Source organism: Notamacropus eugenii, chromosome 5 (assembly GCF_028372415.1).
Source record: "Notamacropus eugenii isolate mMacEug1 chromosome 5, mMacEug1.pri_v2, whole genome shotgun sequence".
Classification (NCBI taxonomy): Eukaryota; Metazoa; Chordata; class Mammalia; order Diprotodontia; family Macropodidae; genus Notamacropus; species Notamacropus eugenii.
The window spans coordinates 371,204,714-371,227,646 of NC_092876.1; the positions used below are offsets into that span (position 1 = coordinate 371,204,714).

Below are 22,933 nucleotides of genomic sequence, written 5' to 3' on the forward strand. Positions count from 1 at the left end.
TGGCTCTCACCTCATGTAACAAAGATACATTTATTACTATATTTTTAAACTTATCAAAGTCACTTAACTGAAGAGGAAGTGTGCTGTGGTGGAAGGAGCAAAGAACCAGAAGTGAGAAGACTTGGTTGTAATCAACTATCTGTGAGACCTTGGACAAGTCCTTATAACCTTTTGAACCTCAATTTTATCTGTAAAATAGAGATAATAACCTGCCCTTCCTAGGATTTATAGAGATCATATTGAATATGAGGGCACTTAAATTGCTCTTCAAAAGTAAGGGAAGTATATGTGATAGAAAAGATTTTCTTCCTGCTGGCTGTTTTTCAATTGTGCTCCAAAGATAAGCTTTCAAGAATCAGCTAAATAAAGGGATAATACCAGAGGATATGAGATAATGTTAAACCAACAAAAACAAAGAAAAATGAAATAGAAGGGGTCATGAGAATAAGTGGTTATCAAAACTTTGCTTGGTCATATCTATTTACCATCACTGCACACTTGGTCTCTACCGGGTATCATTTTGTTGATGTAGCTTATCTTCAGCAAAATATTTACACATACTTTAAAATGCCAGATAATGTGAGCTCAGGATGCTGAGCACTGACGCAGCAGCTCATAAGCCATGATTGCCTAGTTCAGAGCAAGCAATCATTGGGTCCATTACAAAGAGGAGAGATGAGAATTTCCATTCCCAGAAATCTTATCCATGGAGCTAACAAATTCCTAGGTTTTGCTGCAAATTCAGCTTGGTTCTGTATGCATTTCTTCTACCTGACTTTGGAAGAAAGAGCTAAATACAATACGGGCTGATAGTGATTAATAAATTAATAAAAATTAATTATTAACCATGGTGTTCATTTTTTATTCCTCCCCCTCCCTTTTTGATTTTAGTTCTTAAGCCATTGTTAATGTAAAGATGCTTGCTCACTTGGAAAGTGTACTGAATCAATTAAGCTTTTCATTCTTACAAAAGGAATATTCATAAAAGTTTGGCAGGCTGCAGAGGGAGACCAAATTTGTGCTATGTACAGGGTGACAATCCTTTCCACCGCACACCTTCTCTCTCTCTCTCTCTCTCTCTCTCTCTCTCTCTCTCTCTCTCTCTCTCTCTCTCTCTCTCTCTCAAACACAAAGCAGCAGCTGTTTGGCAACATTTCTAACCCTAAACAGCAACTGTGACGGGATTTCATTTCACTAACCATGCAAACCTCTTTCGGGCACCGGTGGAACAATAGTTATGGATTAAAAGAAACACACACACACACACACACACACACACACACACACACACACATATACACACCCAAAACAACCTTCTCTCTCCACCTTCCCCACAAACAACCCTCTGCACAAACGAAATTAACTCCTTCGGCTGGAAAAGACACACCAAAGGCAGAACTGAAATGCATCCAAATTCAAGGAACGGTAAAGCTGTTGAGCCCTGAACGTGGCAGACAGCCCAAACTGGGAAACCCTGTTACCCCAAGAATCTGTATGTCTCAGTTCTAGGCATTTGATGCCTGGGCAAAAGATGACGTTTATTTCTGGGGAAAAGGTAGGGGGATGATAAGCATGAATCGGGCGATTTGGCCTATGGCTCGGGATTCTATGCGCTAGCAAAAAGTCACAAAGAGGAATCTGGCAGAATCCAAGTTTCAACCAACCTTTCCAGTGCGGCATGATATACGTCAATAGAATCCATTTTTTGAAGGAGCCTGGAAGGCATAATTTTCTTCCGGCTAGGGCAAAAAAAAAAAAAAGCTGCAGCTCCATAATCTCTTTTCCCAAACGCAATTTTATTACTAAAGAGTCACTTCAAACGCTGCTGCATCTGCCCTACCAGCCTTCTCCCGTTCAATCCTCTAGCTCAGTATCTGCCCAAAATGACTACACACATACAAAAAAATCACTTTCCTACCCCTGCCCCGCCCCACCCCACCCTGCAGCCCCCTACAAAGCCGCCTTTCTGTTCCAATAGAACGTAGGCTAGTCCTAAGTCCCCACCAAGCATCATACTCTTTGGGGAGACCGACCTGTCAGCAGGGACAACCTGCGAAGTACCCACCCTATTCTAGTTGTCGGTCTTTTAACATTACCTTCTAAGAAATGACAGGACAACCCACTCCCCCACCCTACATTTCCTCCCCTAAATAACCGCTGCCTTTTCTTTCTCAATGGCACCATCAACGCCTCCAGGCACCAAAGTACCCCAATCCTGCCCCGTAAACAGACCAACCTGGACCTCTCCCTATAATCAGTTTGCCACTTCGCGGATCCCACCTCTGATTTAGCGCCCCCCCCCCCCCCCCGGGCTCCCCGGGGCCCGTTGCTTTCGTTATCGGTATCTTGTAACCATCTCCTTTCCTTCTCAACTCTTCCCCTTCCTCCTTTCTTTCCTCGTCCCCCACCTCCCATCCCCAAACAACAAAAATCAACTATCACGACCCAGCACAACCTCTCCTCGATCCCCCGCCCCTTCCCCCCACCCTGGCTCACCGCTGCTACGATTTCTTCTGGGACTTGGACTCCCTACCTACCTTCCACCACGCTACCACTTGGATGGATATTGCTACCGCTACCGTAGGTGTGACAGCTACGCAACACATCCGCGCTGTGGTGTATGTTGTGTGCGGGGGTGGGGGTGGGGGGAGAGTGGGTGATTGTGTGGGTGTATGTGTCTGTATGTGGCTCTGCATAGCTCGGTGCCTCCGAGCGCTGCCTTTCCCTCCTCCTCCATCCCCGCTCTCCCTGAGCTGTAATCGCTGGCCGGACTTTTACCTCGCGCTGCTGGTTCCGGACCCGCAGAGATGCTGTCGCCGCCGCTGCAGCCGCTGGGAGCTCGCAAGGGAGCTCCTTCCATGGACCGCAGTGTCACCTCGCTGGTGGCGTCTGCCTCTGCCGCTGCTGCCGCTGCGGCCGCTGCTGCCGCCGCCGCCAGCAGAGGGATCAGGGGACAGCGGCTGCCCCCCACCCTGCCCCCACACCAGCACCCCCTTCCAACCCTGGGGCTCCCAGCGGCTGCTGCCTCCTCCGGGGGGAGGGGGGCCGGGGCCCGGGCTGAGGCTGGAACTCTCGGGCTTCTAGTCTGCCTGCCCTTCCGTCTCCGCGGGGCCGCCGCCCGCCTGGCGGGGGGTGCACAGCTGGAGGAGTCGCAGCCGCTGTCGCTGTCGCCACCGCCGGGAGTCTGAGTGTGCGTGTGCGTGTGTGTGTGTGTATGTGCGTGAGCGTGTCTGTGTGTCTGTGTCTATCTCTCCAGCTCTCTGGCTCGCTCTCTCTCCCTGGCTGGAGCCAAGTGGGAGGGAGGAGGCGGGGAAGGGGAGGGCTTGGGGGAGGTGTAGGAGGACTGAGAGGAGGAGGAAGAGAAGGGAGCAGGATAGGAAAAGGAAAAGGGGAAAAAGCGGAAAAGAGTAGAAGAAGCTGAGGCAGGTGTCCTCACCTCCTCTGTGGGCCAAGCTGGAGGAAGAGGTGACCAAAGGGAAGGGAACAAGGAGAGACGGTGAAGGAGTCGCCTGGGGTCTCGCCTTAAGAGAACTTGAAGACATGAAAAAGCAGTGAAGGGAAGCTGTGGGTTTGGGGGACGGAAGGGTGAGGGAAACAGAAGACTGGAAATCAAATCCAGACATGAGAAGGATGACAACTACAGTCAGGATGGGAGGAAAAGGCCATGATGTCTGAGAAGAAAGGAAAGGAAAGGATAAAGAGAGGGATAGAAGGAAGGCTACAGGAACCTGAAGGAGAGATAGACACAAAGAGAAATTTCAAATGCCGATTGAGGTTTTAAGAAAGATCTCTCACATCCCAAAAGTAGAATTCCCTCTCTAAAATAAGATCTTAGAATATGAAAACCATTTCTAGATGGACCCAGTACTGGTAGTTGTATAGGCCATCCAAAAAAAAAAAAAAAAAGCCTCAACCACAGAAAATAGTGCTGCTAAAGCACAGGATGCAGCCACATTACATTAAAATCTGTAACAGTTTTGCCTGTTTTTTTTTTTAAATCGAAACCGAAAAAACACTTTTTAGAGGATAAGATTGAACAAATCAGACATTTTTTAAGGCACCGAGAATCCTGAATTTCATTCTCCCTTCAGAAATTTTGAACCTATATAAATCCCAACATTGAAAGTGTTGTGATTCTATATTCTGATATAGAATTTGGTGTTGCTTATGGTGCTTCCTTATCCAGGATAAGGAAGACAGGTTGGAGACAGGTCCAGTTATAGTTAGTGTGGGAACACAAATTTCCACTTCAAAAGGGTCTATTTCTAACCGATTTGTCTTTTGAGCCCAATGTGGCATTTTTTGGGGGAGGGGAGAAACTTAATTTTCTTTTCTGAAAGGAGGAATAAGGTAAAATTTAGCAGTATACAACTTATATCAGGGCAGAGAGGGAAAAATAATTATGAAATAACAACAGTGGAGGTCTTAATTCTGCCTCCCCATCCACTGATTAATAACATCTTTAGAAGGAAATGTGTTCTTCCATAAATGTGTCATAGAAGCCTGAATTTGGAATCCAAGGATCTAAAATGAGAACACTGCCAAATATTTGAGTTCAATCTAGTTCAAATTCAACAAGCCTTTATTAATCACCTACTTATGTGCGAGGTATTATGCTCTGCTCCCAGGGCAATTGCATTCTGCTGGAGTGGTTGTAGTGGTAGTGATAGTGGTTAGTGTGGTCTCCTAGGTGCTAAAGACCTTGCAGAGTTTGACTGATAGCAACAACAATTCTCATTTATAAAATACTTTAATGCAGAACACTTTCCGCCCCAACCACCTTATTTAACAGTGAAAATATTATTACCCCCTGTTACAGATGAGCAGACTGAGGTTATGTGAGGTTAAAAGCCTTGCTGCGGTCACCGCTAAAAGTATCTAGTTGAATTGATGTACTTAGACAAGTTCATGGGTCATTAAAATAGATAGCAATTTTTTGGGGGGCGAGAGGGAACATTCCTAAGCTTTTAATTCTGATAAAACCTCTACAAAGGGTTATAGAGGGTGACCTATGTTCTTTGCTGCCACTTTCAGAGACAGAATATGGGATAGGTGGATTATCCTTCACAGAAATACATTGACATAGATACCTACCAAAAAATAACAAGAAAAACTAAGAGTCAAGATTTATATAGGACTTTACAAGTATAAAGCCCATATTCCCCTTCATAAACCTCAGTGACTTTCCATTTCTTGCAGGATAAAAAAAAAAAAAGTCCCCTTAGTTTGGCATTTAAGGTCATCCACACCCAGTCTGACTCCCATCTACCTTTCTAGCCTTATTTCAAATTGGGCCCTTTCAGCACTTTATGTTCCAGTCCTAGCGCACAAACAGCTGTTCCCGGATCTCATCCTGCTGTCTCCCGCCTTTGTGCATTCACCTGGAATGCACTCCCTCCTGTTCTCTGGCTAGTAAAATCCTTCTCTTCTTTCAAAGCTCAGCTCAGGTGCCATATCCTCAGTGATTCCTTCCCTGATCTCAGCCACTGAAAGTGATCTCTCCCTCCCCAGTTTTTCCTAGAGTACTTAGGTTGGATCTCTCCTTTAGTGCTATCATGTTTTACTTCACATCATGCTTAATTGTGTGTGCATGGCATGTCTCACTTAGTAGTCTCTAAGTTCCTTGAGGTTAGGGACTGAATCTTTTTTCTGCTTTGTGCTCCTAGAACTGGCACAGGGATGTGCACATAGTAGGAACTTAATTTTTTGAGTTTAATTAAATCATCTTATTTGATTCTCACCACATTCTGAGGTGGATAGTACACATATTCTCTCCAAATCAATTGAGCAAGGTTAAGTGACATCTAACATAATATAGCTAATAGGCAGTGCAGCTTGAACCTAGGTCCTTAACTACACTGTGCTGCAGACATCAGGGTCCTAATCCAGCAGTGTGTTGGAGCCAGCTAGAATCTTTTCCCAAGAACAGATTGTTTAATTTTCAGTGTGAGCATTTACACCTCAGCAATTGGCAAATAATCATGGCTTCATTGATTTTGATTTTCTAAATGTAAGAAAGTGTTAATAAAGCAAATTAAATCGAAAAGTGTCTTGAATATCCTATCCTACCCCTAAAGTTGTAAAACATTTACCAGCACACCCCTGGTCCCAGACTCAAAAGGCATTTAGGAAAAGTGTCTGTCCTCTGTCTAATGAAAGCTTCCATGGAAACAGAAACTTAGGTGCGGCAGTGTTATAAGAGCAAGAACAGAGAACTGAGGAGAACAGAGCTATCTGGCCAGGAAACACTATCCACAATGTTTCCACCCCCCTCCCCCATCCTGCTAGCAGCCTAAGGTTTGTTAATAATGTGTTAACACTGCTTTTAAGAAATTGTAGTTTTGGGGGGGCAGAGCCAAGATGATGGAGTAAAAAGATACACATATGCTAGCTCTCCCCCCACAGCCCATAAAATACATGTAAAGAAAGACTCTCAACAAATTCTAGAGCAGCAGAAGCCACAGAACAACAGAGTGGAGATTTCCAGCCCAAGGTGACCTGAAAGGCCCATGGGAAATGTCTGTCGCACCTTGCATGGAACAGAGCCCAGCCCAGCCTTGGCTCGGCTCTGGGAGGAGGATGACCACGCCTTGGGGATGGAATCTCCAGTCCCAGTAACAGTGGTTTGAAGATCCCTTAACCCACAGGCACCCAAGGTCAGTGACAGAGTTTTTTCAGCTGGCTGAGAAAGGAGAAGGGTCTCATAGCTCTAGCCTCAGACAGTTGCCCCAGAGGCCACATTGGGCAGGTGGCAGCAGTTCCCACAGCAGCCCCTACAGCAGCCCACATCCATTGTTGGATCATAAAACCCCTGGGGGCACTGAGCAGCTGATTCTTACCTCAGCCCTGTGTAGAGGCCATGCACCAGCTGATCTTTATCTCACACTGAATGGCAGCCCTGCCCCCACAGCTTATCTGAACTGGAGGCCAGGTGCTGGTGCAGAGGAAAATCTGCTAAGATTCTGGGCACAAAAATCTCTCACTCCTCCCAGACCAGTGTACACGCTTGATTGTGCCACCTTGGAAGAACTGAGATCTTACAGATCCCCAGAGCATACCCTACTCTTGACAAAGGACTCAAAAGTCAAGTAACTGGTTGGGAAAATGCCCAAAAAAGGGAAAAAAAAAGTAAGACTATAGAAGGTTACTTTCTTGGTGAACAGATATCTTCTCCCATCCTTTTGGATGAGGAAGAACAGTGCTTACCATCAGGGAAAGACATAAAAATCAAGGCTTCCGTATCCCAAACATCTAAAATAAATATTCAGTGGTTTCAGGCCATGGAAGAGCTCAAAAAGGATTTTGAAAATCAAGTAAGAGAGGTGGAGGAAAAATTGGGAAGAGAAATGAGAGTGATGCAAGAACATCATGAAAAGTGGATCAACACCTTGCTAAAGGAGACCCCAAAAAATTCTGAAGAAAATAACACCTTGAAAAATAGGCTAACTCAATTGGCAAAAGAGGTTCAAAAAGCCAATGAGGAGAAGAATGCTTTAAAAAGCAGAATTAGCTAAATGGAAAAGGAGGTTCAAAAGCTCCCTGAAGAAAATACTTCTCAAAATTAGAATGGAACAGATGGAGGCTAATGACTTTATGAGAAACCAAGAAATCACAAAACAAAACCAAAAGAATGAAAAAATGAATGAGAATGTGAAATATCTCATTGGAAAAACAACTGACCTGGAAAATAGATCCAGGAGACACAATTTACAAATTATGGGATTACCTGAAAGCCATGATCAAAAAAAGAGCCTAGACATCATCTTTCATGAAATTATCAAGGAAAACTGCCCTGAGATTCTAGAACCAGAGGGCAAAATAAATATTGAAAGAATCCACCGATCCCCTCCTGAAAGAGATCCAAAAAGAGAAACTCCTAGGAACACTGTGGCCAAATTTCAGAGTTCCCAGGTCAAGGAGAAAATATTGCAAGCAGCTAGAAAGAAACAATTCAAGTATTGAGGAAATACAATCAGGATAACACAAGATCTAGCAGCTTCTACATTAAGGGATTGAAGGGCATGGAATATACTATTCCAGAAGTCAAAGGAACTAGGACTAAAACCAAGAATCACCTACCTAGCAAAACTGAGTATAATACTTCAGGGGAAAAAATAGTTTTTCAATGAAATAGAGGACTTTCAAGCATTCTTGATGGAAAGACCAGAGCTGAAAAGAAAATTTGACTTTCAAACACAAGAATGAAGAGAAGCATGAAAAGGTAAACAGCAAAGAGAAGTCGTAAGGGACTTACTAAAGCTGAACTGTTTACATTCTTACATGGAAAGACAGTATTTGTAACTCTTGAAACTTTTTTCAGTATCTGGGTAGTAGGTGGGATTACACACACACACACACACACACACACACACACACACACACACATACAGACAGAGAGCACAGGGAGAGTTGAATAGGATGGGATCATATGTTAAAAAAATAAAATTAAGGGATGAGAGAGAAATATATTGGGAGGAGACAGGGAGAAATGGAATGGGGCAAATCATCTCTCACAAAAGAGGCAAGTAAAAGACTTTTCAGTGGAGGGAAAAAGGGGGCAGGTGAGAGAGAAAAAACATGAAGCTTACTCTCATCACATTCGACTAAAGGAAGGAATAAAATGCACACTCATTTTGGTATGAAAACCTATCTTACAATACAGGAAAGTGGGGGAGAAGGAGATAAGCAGGGTGGGGGGGATGATGGAAGGGAGGGCAGTGGGAGGAGGGAGCAATTAGAAGTCAACGCTCTTGGGGAGGGACAGGGTCAAAAGAGAGAACAGAAGACATGGAGGGCAGGGTAGGATAGAGGGAAATATAGTTAGTCTTACACAACACGACTATTATGGAAGTCATTTGCAAAACTACACAGATATGGCCTGTATTGAATTGCTTGCCTTCCCAATGGGGGTGGGTGGGGAGGGAGGGAGGAAGAGAAGTTGGAACTCAAAAGTTTTTTTGTTTTGTTTTGTTTTTCTAATTTATTTATTTAACTTTTAACATTCATTTTCACAAAATTTTGGGTTCCAAATTTTCTCCCCTTTTGTCCCCTCCTCCCACCCCAAGACGCTGAGCATTCTAATTGCCCCTATCACTGATCTGCCCTCTCTTCTAACATCCCTCCCTTCCCTTGTCCCCATCTTCTCTTTTGACCTGTAGGGCCAGATAACTTTCTATACCCCATTCCCTGTATTTCTTATTTCCTAGTAGTAAGAACAGTACTGGACAGTTGTTCCTAAAACTTTGACTTCCAACTTCTCTTCATCCCTCCCTCCCCACCCATTCCCTTTGGAAGGCAAGCAATTCAATATAGGCCATATCTGTGTAGTTTTGCAAATGACTTCTCTAATAGTCATGTTGTGTAAGACTAACTATATTTCCCTCCATCCTATCCTGCCCCCCATTGCTTCTATTCTCTCTTTGGATCCTGTCCCTCTCCAAGAGCGTTGACTTCTAATTGCTCCCTCTTCCCACTGCCGTCCCTTCCATCATCCTCCCCACTCTGCTTATCCCCTTCTCCCCCACTTTCCTGTATTGTAAGATAGGTTTTCATACCAAAATGAGTGTGCATTTTATTCCATCCTTTAGTCTAATTGATGAGAGTAAACTTCCTGTTTTTCTCTCACCTCCCCTCTTTTTCCCTCCACTGAAAAGTCTTTTGCTTGCCTCTTTTATGAGAGATAATTTGCCCCATTCCATTTCTCCCCTTCTCCTCCCAATATATTTCTCTCACTGCTTAATTTCATTTTTTTAAAGATATGATCCCATCCTATTCAATTCACTCTGTGCTGTGTGTGTGTGTGTGTGTGTGTGTGTGTGTGTAATCCCACCCACTACCCAGATACTGAAAAGTTTTGAGAGTTACAAATATTGTCTTTCCATGTAGGAATGTAAACAGTTCAACTTTAGTAAGTCCCTTATGACTTCTCTTTGCTGTTTACCTTTTCATGCTTCTCTTCATTCTTGTGTTTGAAAGTCAAATTTTCTTTTCAGCTCTGGTCTTTTCATCAAGAATGCTTAAAAGTCCTCAATTTCATTGAAAGACCATTTTTTCCCCTGAAGTATTATACTCAGTTTTGCTGAGTAGGTGATTCTTGGTTTTAGTCCTAGTTCCTTTGACTTCTGGAATAGTATATTCCATGCCCTTCAATCCCTTAATGTAGAAGCTGCTAGATCTTGTGTTATCCTGATTGTATTTCCTCAATACTTGAATTGTTTCTTTCTAGCTGCTTGCAATATTTTCTCCTTGACCTGAGAACTCTGAAATTTGGCCACAGTGTTCCTAGGAGTTTCTCTTTTTTAATCTCTTTCAGGCGATAATCTGTGGATTCCTTGAATACTTATTTTGCCCCCTGGTTCTAGAATCTCAGGGCAGTTTTCCTTGATAATTTCATGAAAGATGATGTCTAGGCTCTTTTTTTGATCATGGCTTTCAGGTAATCCCATAATTTGTAAATTGTGTCTCCTGGATCTATTTTCCAGGTCAGTTGTTTTTCCAATGAGATATTTCATATTCTCATTCATTTTTTCATTCTTTTGGTTTTGTTTTGTGATTTCTTGGTTTCTCATAAAGTCCTTAGCCTCCATCTGTTCCATTCTAATTTTGAAAGAACTATTTTCTTCAGTGAGCTTTTGGACCTCCTTTTCCATTTAGCTAATTCTGCTTTTTAAAGCATTCTTTTCCTCATTGGCTTTTTGAATCTCTTTTGCCAGTTGAGTTGCCTATTTTTCAAGGTGTTATTTTCTTCAGCATTTTTTTGGGTCTCCTTTAGCAAGGTGTTGACCTGCTTTTCATGCTTTTCTTTCATCTCTCTCATTTCTCTTCCCAGTTTTTCCTCTACCTCTCTAACTTGATTTTCAAAATCCTTTTTGAGCTTTTCCATGGCCTGAGACCACTGAATATTTATTTTGAATGTTTGGGATACTGAAGCCTTGACTTTTATGTCTTTCCCTGATGGTAAGCATTGTTCTTCCTCATCCAAAAGGATGGGAGAAGATATCTGTTCACCAAGAAAGTAACCTTCTATAGTCTTATTTTTTTTTCCCTTTTTTGGGCATTTTCCCAACCAGTTACTTGACTTTTGGGTCCTTTGTCAAGAGTAGGGTATAGTCTGGGAATCTGTGAGATCTCAGTTCCTCCAAGGTTGCACAATCAAGCGTGTACTGGTCTGGATGCAGAGAGGGATTTTTAAGCCCAGAATCTTAGCAGATACCTCTCCATAGCCACCAGGCTTCCATTTCCCACGTCAGCACTAGAGGCTGATTTTCAGATAAGCTGGATGGGCAGGACTGCCATTTAGTTTGAGACAAAGACCAGCTTGGCCAGGTCCTCCACCCAGGGCTGAGGTAAGATTCAGCTCTTCAATACCCCTAGGGGTTTTTATGATTCAACTACAGAGCTTCCCTACTGGCTGCTGTGCAGGCTCTGTGGCTGCTGCCTGCTGCTGGAGCTATGGGAAAGCCCTTCTCCCTTCCTGGCCTGCTGATTAAACTCTGTCACTGACCTTTGGCACCTGTGGGCCAAATGATCTGAGTCCCCACTACTGGGACTGGAGATTCCGCCCCCGAGGTGTCCTCCTCCCAGCGTCTGGTTGCACCGTGGCTCAGCCAAGGCTGGGCTGGGCTCTGCACTCAGCTCCGCATCTGGTGCAGCCGACGTTTCCGTGGGCCTTTCAGGTCACTGTGGACTGGAAATCTCCTCCACTCTGTTGTTCTCCACTTCTGGTGCTCTAGAATTTGTTGAGAGTCCCTCTCTATAGGTATTTTATGGTCTGTGGGGAGGACCCTGCATAAGTGTGTCTTTCTAGTCCGCCATCTTGGCTCTGCCCCTGGAACTCAAAGTTTTAGGAACAACTTTTGAGTATTGTCCTTGCATACAACTAGGAAATGAGAAATACAGGTAATGGGGTATAGAAATTTATCTTGCCCTACAGGACAAAAGACAAGATGGGGATAAGGGAAGGGAGGGATGTTAGAAGGGAGGCCAGATTGTTGATAGGGGTAATTAGAATGCTTGACGTTTTGGGGTGAAATGGGGAGAAAATGTGGAACTCAAAATTTTGTGGAAATGAGTATTGAAAACTTAAATAAATTTAAAAAAGAAAGAAAGAAAAAAGAAACTAGTTTTGTAGGCTTCTGTGGTCATTTATATGAAACAGAGGAAGGAAAGAGGAATAGAAAATGGGTATGATGGAGAGGAGCTGGTGGAAGTTAGTTGAAGTAGGTGGTGATGGTGTTAGTTTAGGGCACTAAGATGGAAAAACTCTATCTTTGCAGATGATGGGATGACTGAATGGCAGAAAAGGAAAGAAGCAAATCTAAAATGCAACCTCATCTGCCTACTGTTGCCATTATTGGTGAAATCTGAGACAGTGTGAATTTGGTCTCAAAGAAATAAACTAAACCCAAAAGGATAGGACAGGATAATCTCTAAAGTCCCTGACAGCTCTAAAATTCTCTGATTGTAAGAAAGAAAATTGGAAGGCTTTCAGGTGTGTTTACTTTGTTCTTGCTCTGTTCCCAGGGCTGGCAGAAGTAGATCTGATAAAGGATGGTAAAAGAAATCTACAAAATGCCCTTACCTGCAATTATTTTAAAATTAATCAAGTAGACAATGATAATGAAGTACTGCCCTCCCAGGCACTTTATAGACATTATCTAATTTCATTACATATACTTGCCAGGTAGGTGACTATAATTGTTCATATTTTATAGAGGAAAAAACCGGGGGGGTTGATCAGAAATGTGGTTCCTCAAAGATTGCACAAGCACTGCATAGCAGGGCAGATGTTAGATTGTAGAGCTCCTGAATTAGTAGTCTGATATAAGTACGTAGAGTTTTGCAGACATTTTTAAAACCTAAGAACCACATTCTGCTGAAAAAAATGACTTCAGATATGGGATATATCAGTTATCTCTCTGGTAAATGAACGGATGTATTCTCTTTCCATTATGTACACAGATGGTTTAATATAGTGAATAGAGTGCTGGACTGGGAGTCTGACAGAGCTAGAATCAGATCTTGTTTTCTAGGCTTGCAGGTTGTATCACCATTGACAATGACGACAGCTAGCATTTATATAATGTTTTAAGATTTGCAAAGCACTTTAGAGATATTTTCTCATTTTATGCTCATTACAAATCTGGGAGGTAAGTGTCATTATTATTATTTCTATTTTTCAGATAAGGATATTGAAGTAGATAGAAGATAAGTGACTTACCTAAGGTCACACAAGTAGTAAGTATTTGAGGCCTGAGTTAAACTCAGGTCTCACTGACCCTAGGTCCGTCACTCTTTCTGCACACTACAACCACCTAACTCCACCACGTGTCTCGATTTCTCTGAGTTTCAATTTCCTTATCTGTTATAAAGCCTTCCTCTCAGGGCTGTTTTGAAGCTCAAATAAGACATTATGTAAAGTGCTTTGCAAATCTTTATACAATCAATGAATATATGTTTATTCAGTGGTTAATACGTGTTGTACTATATATATATGTAGAGAGAGAGAGAGAGAGAGAGAGAGAGAGGAGAGAGAGAGAGAATGAATCAACCCTTACTTTCAAGGAGATGACATTCTATGTATTATATAAAGGTCAGTTATTATTGCTATTATTTCATTGTTATTGTTGTTAATAAATGATATTTATCTCTGATTCTCTACCATTGGTGTTTACTGCATAGGAAGGGTGCTTAATAAATCACAATCCATATAGTACTTCAAGGCTGACAAAGCATTTTTATATCTACCATGTGAGATGATTAATGCAAATTTTAGTGTTCCCTTTTAGAGATCAGGAAACTGAGGCTCTGTAATGTTAATTGAGCAGTATTTGAGATAAAATTTGAGCCAAGGACTTCTGTCTCCAATGCACTTTCCAACACTGAACCATGCTGTTTCTCTAAATAAATGTCAATTATTGGGCAATGATTACCAAATGAAGGGAGTTTTTTTCTTTTAGAGGGGATAGGTTGGAGAGAGTAGGGCTGGCTGGAAATGAATTCTAATACTGTTTTGAAGATCTCCCTTTTGTTTTCCCCAATAGAAAATCCTATTTATATCCTAATGTATTGTAGTCAATGGCATGCATAGGACGTTATACGAAGGTTTACTATTGTCTAATAATTTGTGCTTGGTTATCCATTTCTGCATAGTGATGTTTTTCCTGAGTCTTTTCTTTATGCCATTGGTACTTGTGGGGTTAGTAGAAGAGAGGCCTGGATTGGATATCTGGAGAGCTGGAACTGAATTCTGGTTCTGGTCTTCTTATTTTTTCCTTGACTTTCCTTCCTTCCTTCCTTCCTTCCTTCCTTCCTTCCTTCCTTCCTTCCTTCCTTCCTTTTACCTTCTTCTCTTTCTTTCTCCCTCTCCCTCTCTTCCTTCTTCCTTCCTTCCTTCCTTTTTCTTTCACTAGGTAAGAATGTTTCCCCTATAAACGAACCAAGGAGTTTGTTGTTGAACTGTATCTGATTCTTCAAGACCCCATTTGGGGTTTGGGTGACAAAAATACTGGAGTGGTTTGCCACTTTCTTCTCCAGCTCATTTTACAGATAAGGAAACTGAGGCAAACAGGGTTAAGTGATGTGGTCAGGGTAACACAGCTAGTAAATGTCTGAGGCCAGATTTCAACCCAGGAAGATGAGTCTTCCTGACTCTAGGTCTGGCACTGTACCCACTGTGCCACTTAGCTTCTCCATGCTGGAGTGGTTATTTCCTTCTCTAGCTCATGTACAGATGAGGAAAATGAGGCAAACATGTTTAAATGTCTTGTCCAGGATCTCAAAGCTGTCTGAGTATCCCAGGCCAGATTTGAACTCTTGAAGATAAGTCTTCCTGACTCCAGGAAGACTGCTAGTAATAGTTAAGTGACTCCAGAAATGTTGCTTAATGTCTTTCAAACCCCAATTTCCTCATTTGTAATTAAACTTTTTTTGTCACTGAGGAAATTCAATTCTGCAGTTGTGCAGCAACTTCAAATCCTAGAAAATTGCTTGCATCATTGAGAAATTATTAACTTATTTACCTAGCATTACTATCCATATGTATCTGATGTGGGCCTTTAACCACAGTCATCAGGATTCTGAGTTCACTCCTTATTCATTCTGCCTCTCTCTGTAAAATAAGAGATGACAATATTTCTATTACCTACAATAACAAGTCACTTTCCATTACCTATAATAATAAGTCACATTCTTCTGAAAACAAAGGAAATGCTCATTGATTGGAAAATGGCTAAACAAATCATGGTGCACAACTAAGGGAATATTACTGCTCTATAAATAATGATGAATATGTAGATTACAGATAAGCATGAGAAAGACTTTCATGGACTGATGCAAAGTCAACAGAATCAGGGGGGTGATATATATATGTATATATGATGTAAGATTTAAGTTATATATATATATACATATATACATATATATGTATTGTATGTACATACAGGGTGCCTCAAAAATCTTAGTGTACTTCATATATATATATATATATATATATATATATAAAATTAGTACCACAATGTAAATGGAAAGATAAAAACATGGAATGGAATGCTATGTAACTGTAATGACTAAACCTGAAGAACAGATGAGAAGTATGCCTCCCTCTTTTCTTTGCAAAGGTGCAGTACTATGTATGTAGAACACTGCAAATACTAGAGACATGATGTGTTTATTTAACTTTGTTAAACAGCTTTTTTTCCTCTCATTTGTGTTCTCTGTTACAAGGGAAGTTTCGAGAGAGAGAGGAGAGGGAAGGATAGATTTCGTAATAAGACCAAAAGATGTTAATCTTTTTATTAAAAGTCACATTCATTTAGTACTTTAAGGTGTCCATTGCTTTTTTGATGACAACTTTGTGACACAGGAAATGCAAGTGTTATTTATACCATTTTTTTTTTTTTGGTTCCAGACCTTGGACTTGACATGGGGAATTCCCTGTGTGGAATCTTCCTCCACATTTGAAGATATGGCCTTCCATCACTTAAAATATTAGAGATTTACCTGGGGCAATGAAAAGTTAAGTGACTTGCTCATGGTCATTCAGCTAGTATATGTCAGAGTCAGGATGACTGGAAGCCAGATGTTCTTGATTCCAAGATCAGTCTTCTTTTCAGTGTCCCCCTGATGCTTCTTCATATGCTTTTTGTCTTACAGACAAGGAACTTTAGTCTCAGGGTTTCATTTGTTCAGCATAACATGGCTAGTAAATCATGGAGAGGAGATGTAGAGGGCTTTGTAAATTACAAAACATGTTTCACTTTAATTGCTATAATTATTATACCACAGTATTTCCCCAATCTGACTTCCTGATGGGTAGACCATTTCAAAAAATGCAGATTATGTGGGTTATGGGCTTTTTATCTAAATGGAAACTCTTCTTCAAAGAGACTACTCTTAAAACAAACCTCTAGAAAAAACCCTCACAAATATATAAAGCAAAGCAGAGACCTCGTATAAGGTGATTATTATGCTTTAGATCTAAAAAGGCATTAGAGATCATTTTTGTTATATATTTTTATGTAACTTTCATTTTATTTGATGTTTTCAATTAAACAAAATTTACTTTCTATTTTTCTTATCTCTTTCCCTTAAAAAAGAAAAAAGAAAACCTTTGTTACAAATATGTACAAATAAGCAAAACAAATTCCTGTGTTGACCATATCCAAAACTTTGTCTTCTTCTATATCTTGAGTCCATCACCTCTCTCTCTGAAAGTAGGTAACATACTTCCTCATTTGTCCTCTGGAATTGTGATTAGTCATTGCATTAATCGGACTTCTTTATGTCTTTCAAAGGTATTTGTCTTTACAGTGTTGTTATTGTGTCCAACAATTTTGTTCTCCCAGTTCTGCTTACTTCACTCTTTCTCAATTCGCATATATCTTCACAAATTTCTCTGCAACTCCATTCCCCATTGGATGGATAGTACCTTGGTTTCTAGTTCTTTGCCACTGCAAAAAGCACTGCTATTAATATTTTTGTACATATGGGTTCTTTTCCTGTTTCTTTCATCTCCTTGGGTTTTATTCCTAGAATTGAGTCAAAGAGTATGCTCAGTTTAATGACTTTTGGGTATAGTTCCACACTGCTTTCCAGAATGGCTGGGCCAGTTTACAGTTCTACCAACAGTGCATTAATGTCCTTGTTTTCCCACAATCCTTATAACATCTGTTATTTTACTCTTTTGTCATCTTTTTCAGTCTGATGTGTATGAAGTAGAACCTGTGAAGGGAAGGGGAAGGGAATAAGCATTTAGACGATGCCTACTATTGCCAGACACTATGTCAAGTGCATTACATATATTAACTCATTAAATCCTCACAACAGCCCTGGGAGATAGGTGCTATGAGCTACTTTAATTTGCATGTTTTCTGATTATTAGTGATTTGAAGTTTTTGTTTGTTTTTCAAAATGACTATTGATAATTTGAGGCAAGTAGGTGGCTCAGTGGATAGAGTTAGTTGTGTGACCCTGGACAAGTCACTTAGCCTCTATTTGCCTTAATCTACTGTAGAAGAAAATGACAAACACTCCAGTATCTTTGCAAGAAAACCCCATGGACAGTATTCTCATGCTATCGTCCATGGGGTCACAAAGAGTGGGACACAAGTAAGCTACTGAACGACAGTTGATAACTTGTATATCTTCCTTCAAAAACTGCCTGTTCATGTCCTTTGACCACTGGGGACTAGTTCTTATTCTTACAAATTTGAATCAATTACTTATTTATCTTGGGTATGAGATATTTATCAGAGAAACTTGCTGCAAAGACTTTAGAAATCATTTTGTCTAACCCTCTCATTTTATAGATGAGGGAAGTAAAGGGTATTGAGGTCAAATGACTAGTCCAAGGTATGGAGAACAAAAATCTGAACTGTTTTACCATTCAATATGAAATGTCTATGTATTTTGATAAATACATTTTAGAAATTATTTTCTATGTTCATTTATATGCGTTCAATTCAGTTTAACAACCTTTATAAAGGTGGGAAACACTGTCCTAGATGCTGGATATACAGAGATGTGAAGTACTCTTTATCATACAAAATTTGGTCTTTTTTCTTTTTTGAAGAAGGAAGAGGTACTAATAATTTCATTGATGTAGTAATGAAGGTTCTATAACTTATTGACTTTAAGAATTGCCTGGGGCAGAGACATTGTGATGCATCCAAGGATCACACAGTCAGTTGAACTTGAACATAGGTCTTCCTGACTCCTAGGTTGAATTTCTGTCCATTAGAGCTCTACTACCTTTCACACAGAGAGAAGCCACCAGGTTGTTTTTTTATGGGCATAGGGGTGTTCAGGGAGGAGTATCACCTCTGATGTGAGGGCTTGCCAAGTCCTTTTCAGGGCTGCACATCCACCTTTGTTTTCTACTTCATCCAACTCTCACCTGTGACTCTAAAAAGCTGTAGCATGCACAACAGCCACACCCCAGGCTAAACCAGAGCAAACAAAGGGCCTCAAACCCATTGGTGAGTTGGGGGGTTGTCTACCCCAAGCATGTGAACACTCCCCTCAGAAGAATGGGCAGAAGAGAGCAGTTTGTTCCAAGAGTCGTGAAGGTGACTGAAGCAGGAGCAGTAGAACACTTAGAGCTTGCTTAGACATCAAAGAAACCAAGGTCATCTCCTGCACCCTGGACCATTGCCAATTGTCTTAACTTTTGTCTTGCCACTGAACTTCAGTGATTCTGGAACAGAGTGAGGCTAATGACTTTGAACAGCTCTGCCTCACTTAAATTCAATTCACTCTCAAATCAAGACATCACCCATCATTATCCACTATTTGATCCTCTTTGAAAAGGAAGGATGAACACCACCTTTCACATAGAAGCTACATGGTACAGTGGATGGGGTGCTGGGCCTGAAGTCAGAAAGACTTGCATTCAAATCCAACCTCACACACCAGCTATGTGGCCTAGGAGAGTCACTTAACCTCTGTTTTTCTCATTTTCTTCATCTATATAAATAACAGCATGTTAACTCATTGGGAAGATCAAATGAGATAATAATTGTAAAGCACTTAAAACAGTGTCTGGCACATAGTAAATATTATACAAATGTTAGTTATTATTATTACATACACAGCTATATAAAACAATTTCAAAAGAGAGAGGAAATATTTCCTGTAGGAGAGGAAGTCATATTGTGGAGAACTTTAAATATCCTGTCCTATCTTAGAGGCAACAGGGATCCATATAAGATTTTTTAATAGGAGGGAAATGGGCAGATCTTGATTTTAGGAATATAAGGGATGAATTACAGAGAAAATCAACTGGAAGTAGAGACCAATTTGGAGCCTATTAGGAAGATAATATCCCTGGTTAAACTGTTTTCTAGGAGTTAAAATACTTTGGGAATGCTAGGGCACCATTTAGAAAGATATTGCTCTGGCATTCAATCAACCAGCATTTACTGTTCTTGATATTTTGTAATTATTTGCCAGTATATAAATATATGTACTGGGAGTACAAAGACAAAATGAATCATTCCAAACCTCAAAGAAACTTCTTACTCTACTGGGGGAAAGCAACATGTATAGATACATGTAAATATGAAATAAATACAAAGCAAATTCATTTTACAGACAGTTATTTTATGTAAATTTGCATTAGGCAAATGTGACATCACTTAAAGAATTTGGAAAATTATTAAAATTATTAAACTTTAATTTTAATAAAAATTATTTTTAAAACACCTATGTTAACATTACTGTACAGTACTGTGCTCTCTCTATATATACTTCTGTCCCAGAACTTGGCACTCTCTGGCCTCTCATTCCCCTTACTCCTCTAAAAATCCCTAAAAAAAAGATAAACTCTCCAAATGAAAGTAAAAGAATGGATGTACAGAGAGACCACCATGGCTGCCATGGGAAGGTGACTTTGTTTGAGATCTCCAGTGCCAAGAGAGACTTTTATCTACCCACCCACTATGAGTCAGGGCCCCCACATATCTATTTCTCCCCTCCACTCACTGTGTTCTTCCTCTTGGTTCTGGACAGGTCCCCAAAATGGCTGGACCCAGCATGAGTTTTCTGCTTCTTACTCTTGATTCTCTGTCCCCAGGCTAAACATGCCCTTGAATTGTAGCAACCTCTCCATTCACTGGTCCATGAAGCCTCCTTCCTGCCTCTCTTTCTCCCTCCCTCCCTTTTTCCCCTCTCCCAAGTCCTTGGGCAAAATTGCTTCATGTGGAGATCTGCAGAACTGAACTATCCACTTATTTCAAGTGAGAACTGTCTGTAATTTCCAGGTGGAGCAGCACAAGTCCATTGGGAGGGGCACAGAGGGTCTCATTTTAGATTTGGTTCTTGAGTTGAACTTTGAAGTGGTCTAGGGATTCTAAATGAAAAAATGAGAAGAAAACATAGAATTATCATGGGGATACAGATTGTACAAAGTACAGCACAGGAAATGGATGTTGTATATAATGTACTAAATAGATCAATTTGACTAAAGCACAGTTAGGATCCCATTACAGTTGTCTGGGTGAGAGGTTGTGAGGACCTAAACTAGGTGTCCATAAGAAGTGGGGTTATGAGGATAGGAGATATGAGGTTTTGTTTTGGTAGCATAGATTATATGGGGAATGAAAGTGAATGAGGAACTAAGGATGACTTAGATGTCGGGAACCATGATAACTGGAAAAATGCTTTATCAATTCAAATAATGAAAAGATGGGTGAGTTTTTTGGGGGGGCTAGGGTGGGTGGGTTGGTAGAGGATGGTGAATTCTATTTTGGACATATTGAGTTTAAGATGCCTATGGTCCCACATACAGTTGTTCATATCATTCTAGAGTTCATCTAAGAGTTGGATATATAGATCTGAGAGCAATTTACATGGAAAAAATAATTGAAGCCAAGGAAGTGATTAGGACAGATTTACAGTTATGGTGTGGGACATATTTGATAATCTAGTAAAGGAGAATGAGAAGGAATGGTCAGATAGGTAGAAAGAAATTCAAGGAATCACACACACACACACACACACACACACACACACACACACACACACACACACACTGAACAAGGATGATTGAGAAAAGACTTTGATCAGATTTGACAATTAGGAGAGCCTTGATAACTTTGGGGAGAGTAGTATCACATGAGTCCGGAGATCTAAAGCCAGATTGAAAGGGATTGAGAAAAGAGTGAAAGGCAGGAGGAGGAGACCCCAAATAGGGTCAGGAAGAGTCAGACACAACTCAAAAATAACTGAACAGGGTAAAGGAAGCATGGTATAGTGGAAAGAACCTTCAAGTGTGAGGTGCTGTGTTTGAGTCCTAACTATTCTTCTTACCATTTTGCTTTTTCAGGGCTTGATTTTCCTAGATTGTAAAATAATAGATGATCTCCAATATCACTTACATTTCTAAACTCTATAAGAAGCTCCAGCATAACTGAAAGAATTAATGGAGTACATCCAAGTGCCTAATCCACAAGCAGAGCCATTGCTTCCTTTCTTAAAAATGTGTGAAGTTATGATACTTTAATAATGTGAGCCTTCACCTCAGAGTCCAGCTATTAAATCACAACTGTGAGAGAAGGTGAGATGCCAATGATTTTGGAAAGAATATCAGGTTTATAAATGACTGGTGTAAGAATTAGTAAGTTTATATAAATTATTACTCAGTATGAAAGAATCTAAGTTCATGTCCACAAGATATCATTCATGTGATGCAGAGATGATTCATTGAGAAGAATAATTGGCTCACTTCACTTGTAGGGCAAGGCACTGGCATCAATAACTTGACAGTTCTGCAGAACAGAGGCAGGCCTAACTTTGCAAAGCTCCTTAGGAAAATAAAACCTTTCCAAACCTACTTCTTTAGTCTATACTCTGGAGACGCCCTCTGCCTACATTCCTAGGCATCTTCTCCTGACCCAATGAAGTCTGGGGGTGTAGAGATGATACAATTATTATTTTACTTGTTATAGTTACTGCCAGTCCTGTAATTCTTAACGGAAAATTGAAGCAACTATTCTGATAATTTAGATTTATTCACCACTCAAATTATAATCTTTTGGCAGCAATTTTCCATTTCCACTGAACCTTGAGGTTCAGAAAAACTCTTAAAAAGATATATAAACTACAGAATAACCTATAATGTCCAACTACAAGTAATTATATCAATACTGATAATATGTAAGTGGTCATTATGACTTTTATCTACATACCCATCTGTGGTTACTGACATTTCCTTTATCTTAAAATAGGATTATTAACCTGGGGTACATAGAAAGAAGGGCAGCTGAGTGATATCGTGGTTTGTGTGCTAGACCTGGAGTTAGGAAAGCTCATCTTCCTGAGTTCAAATGCAGCCTGAGACACTTACTGGCTGTATGACTCTGGGTTAATCACTTAATCTTGTTGACCTCTATTTCCTCATCTGTAAAATGATCTGGAGAAGAAAATGGCAAACCACTCCAGTATCTTTACCAAGAAAACTCATGAAGAGTTGGACTTGACTGAAATCAAAACAAAAACATGGAAGGATCTATATAGAGTTTATGAAATCTGTGAACTGGATTGGCAAAAAATCCTCAAACAAACCACATGCTTATTTCAATATAATTGGCTACTTTTGTAATTCTACATATTTTATTTTATACATTTAAAAGTATTATCCTAGAAAGGGGCCAAAAGACTTCTCCAGACTGCCAAAAAGGTTCATGACAAATAAAGGTTAAAAACTTCTGCCATAGCACCGTAGACCATGATGGAAGGGATCTCCATCTCAAAGGTCATTTGGTTCAATCCCTACCAAATCATAAATTGCATTCACAAAATCACCAACAAATGGTTTTGAAGCTTCTGTTTGAAAATCTGCAATGATCACTAATCCAGAAAGCTGCCCGGTTCAATTTTGGACAGAACTAATTGTTGGAGAGTTTTCCCCTCACTTATAGTGAATTTGAATCCCACA

The 22,933-nt window shown here is 40.5% G+C and overlaps 1 protein-coding gene across 4 annotated transcripts in view; it reads right to left on the reverse strand.

Annotated features, from left to right (window-relative positions):
- The window catches only part of RAI2 (retinoic acid induced 2), a 124,329-nt gene extending 121,050 nt beyond the window's left edge, over window positions 1-3,279 (reverse strand). For 2 of the 4 annotated variants that reach the window (XM_072614222.1, XM_072614220.1), the window contains exon 1: window positions 2,779-3,279. Coding sequence is in view for 2 of the 4 variants with exons in the window: in XM_072614220.1 (XP_072470321.1) it covers window positions 2,779-2,860 (82 nt within the window). In the remaining 2 variants the exon portion in view is untranslated. Of the gene's footprint in view, window positions 1-1,664; window positions 1,740-2,778 lie in introns of all 4 variants that reach the window. The other 2 variants (XM_072614219.1, XM_072614223.1) reach the window with 2 other exon arrangements.
- Window positions 3,280-22,933: the final 19,654 nt, after the last annotated feature.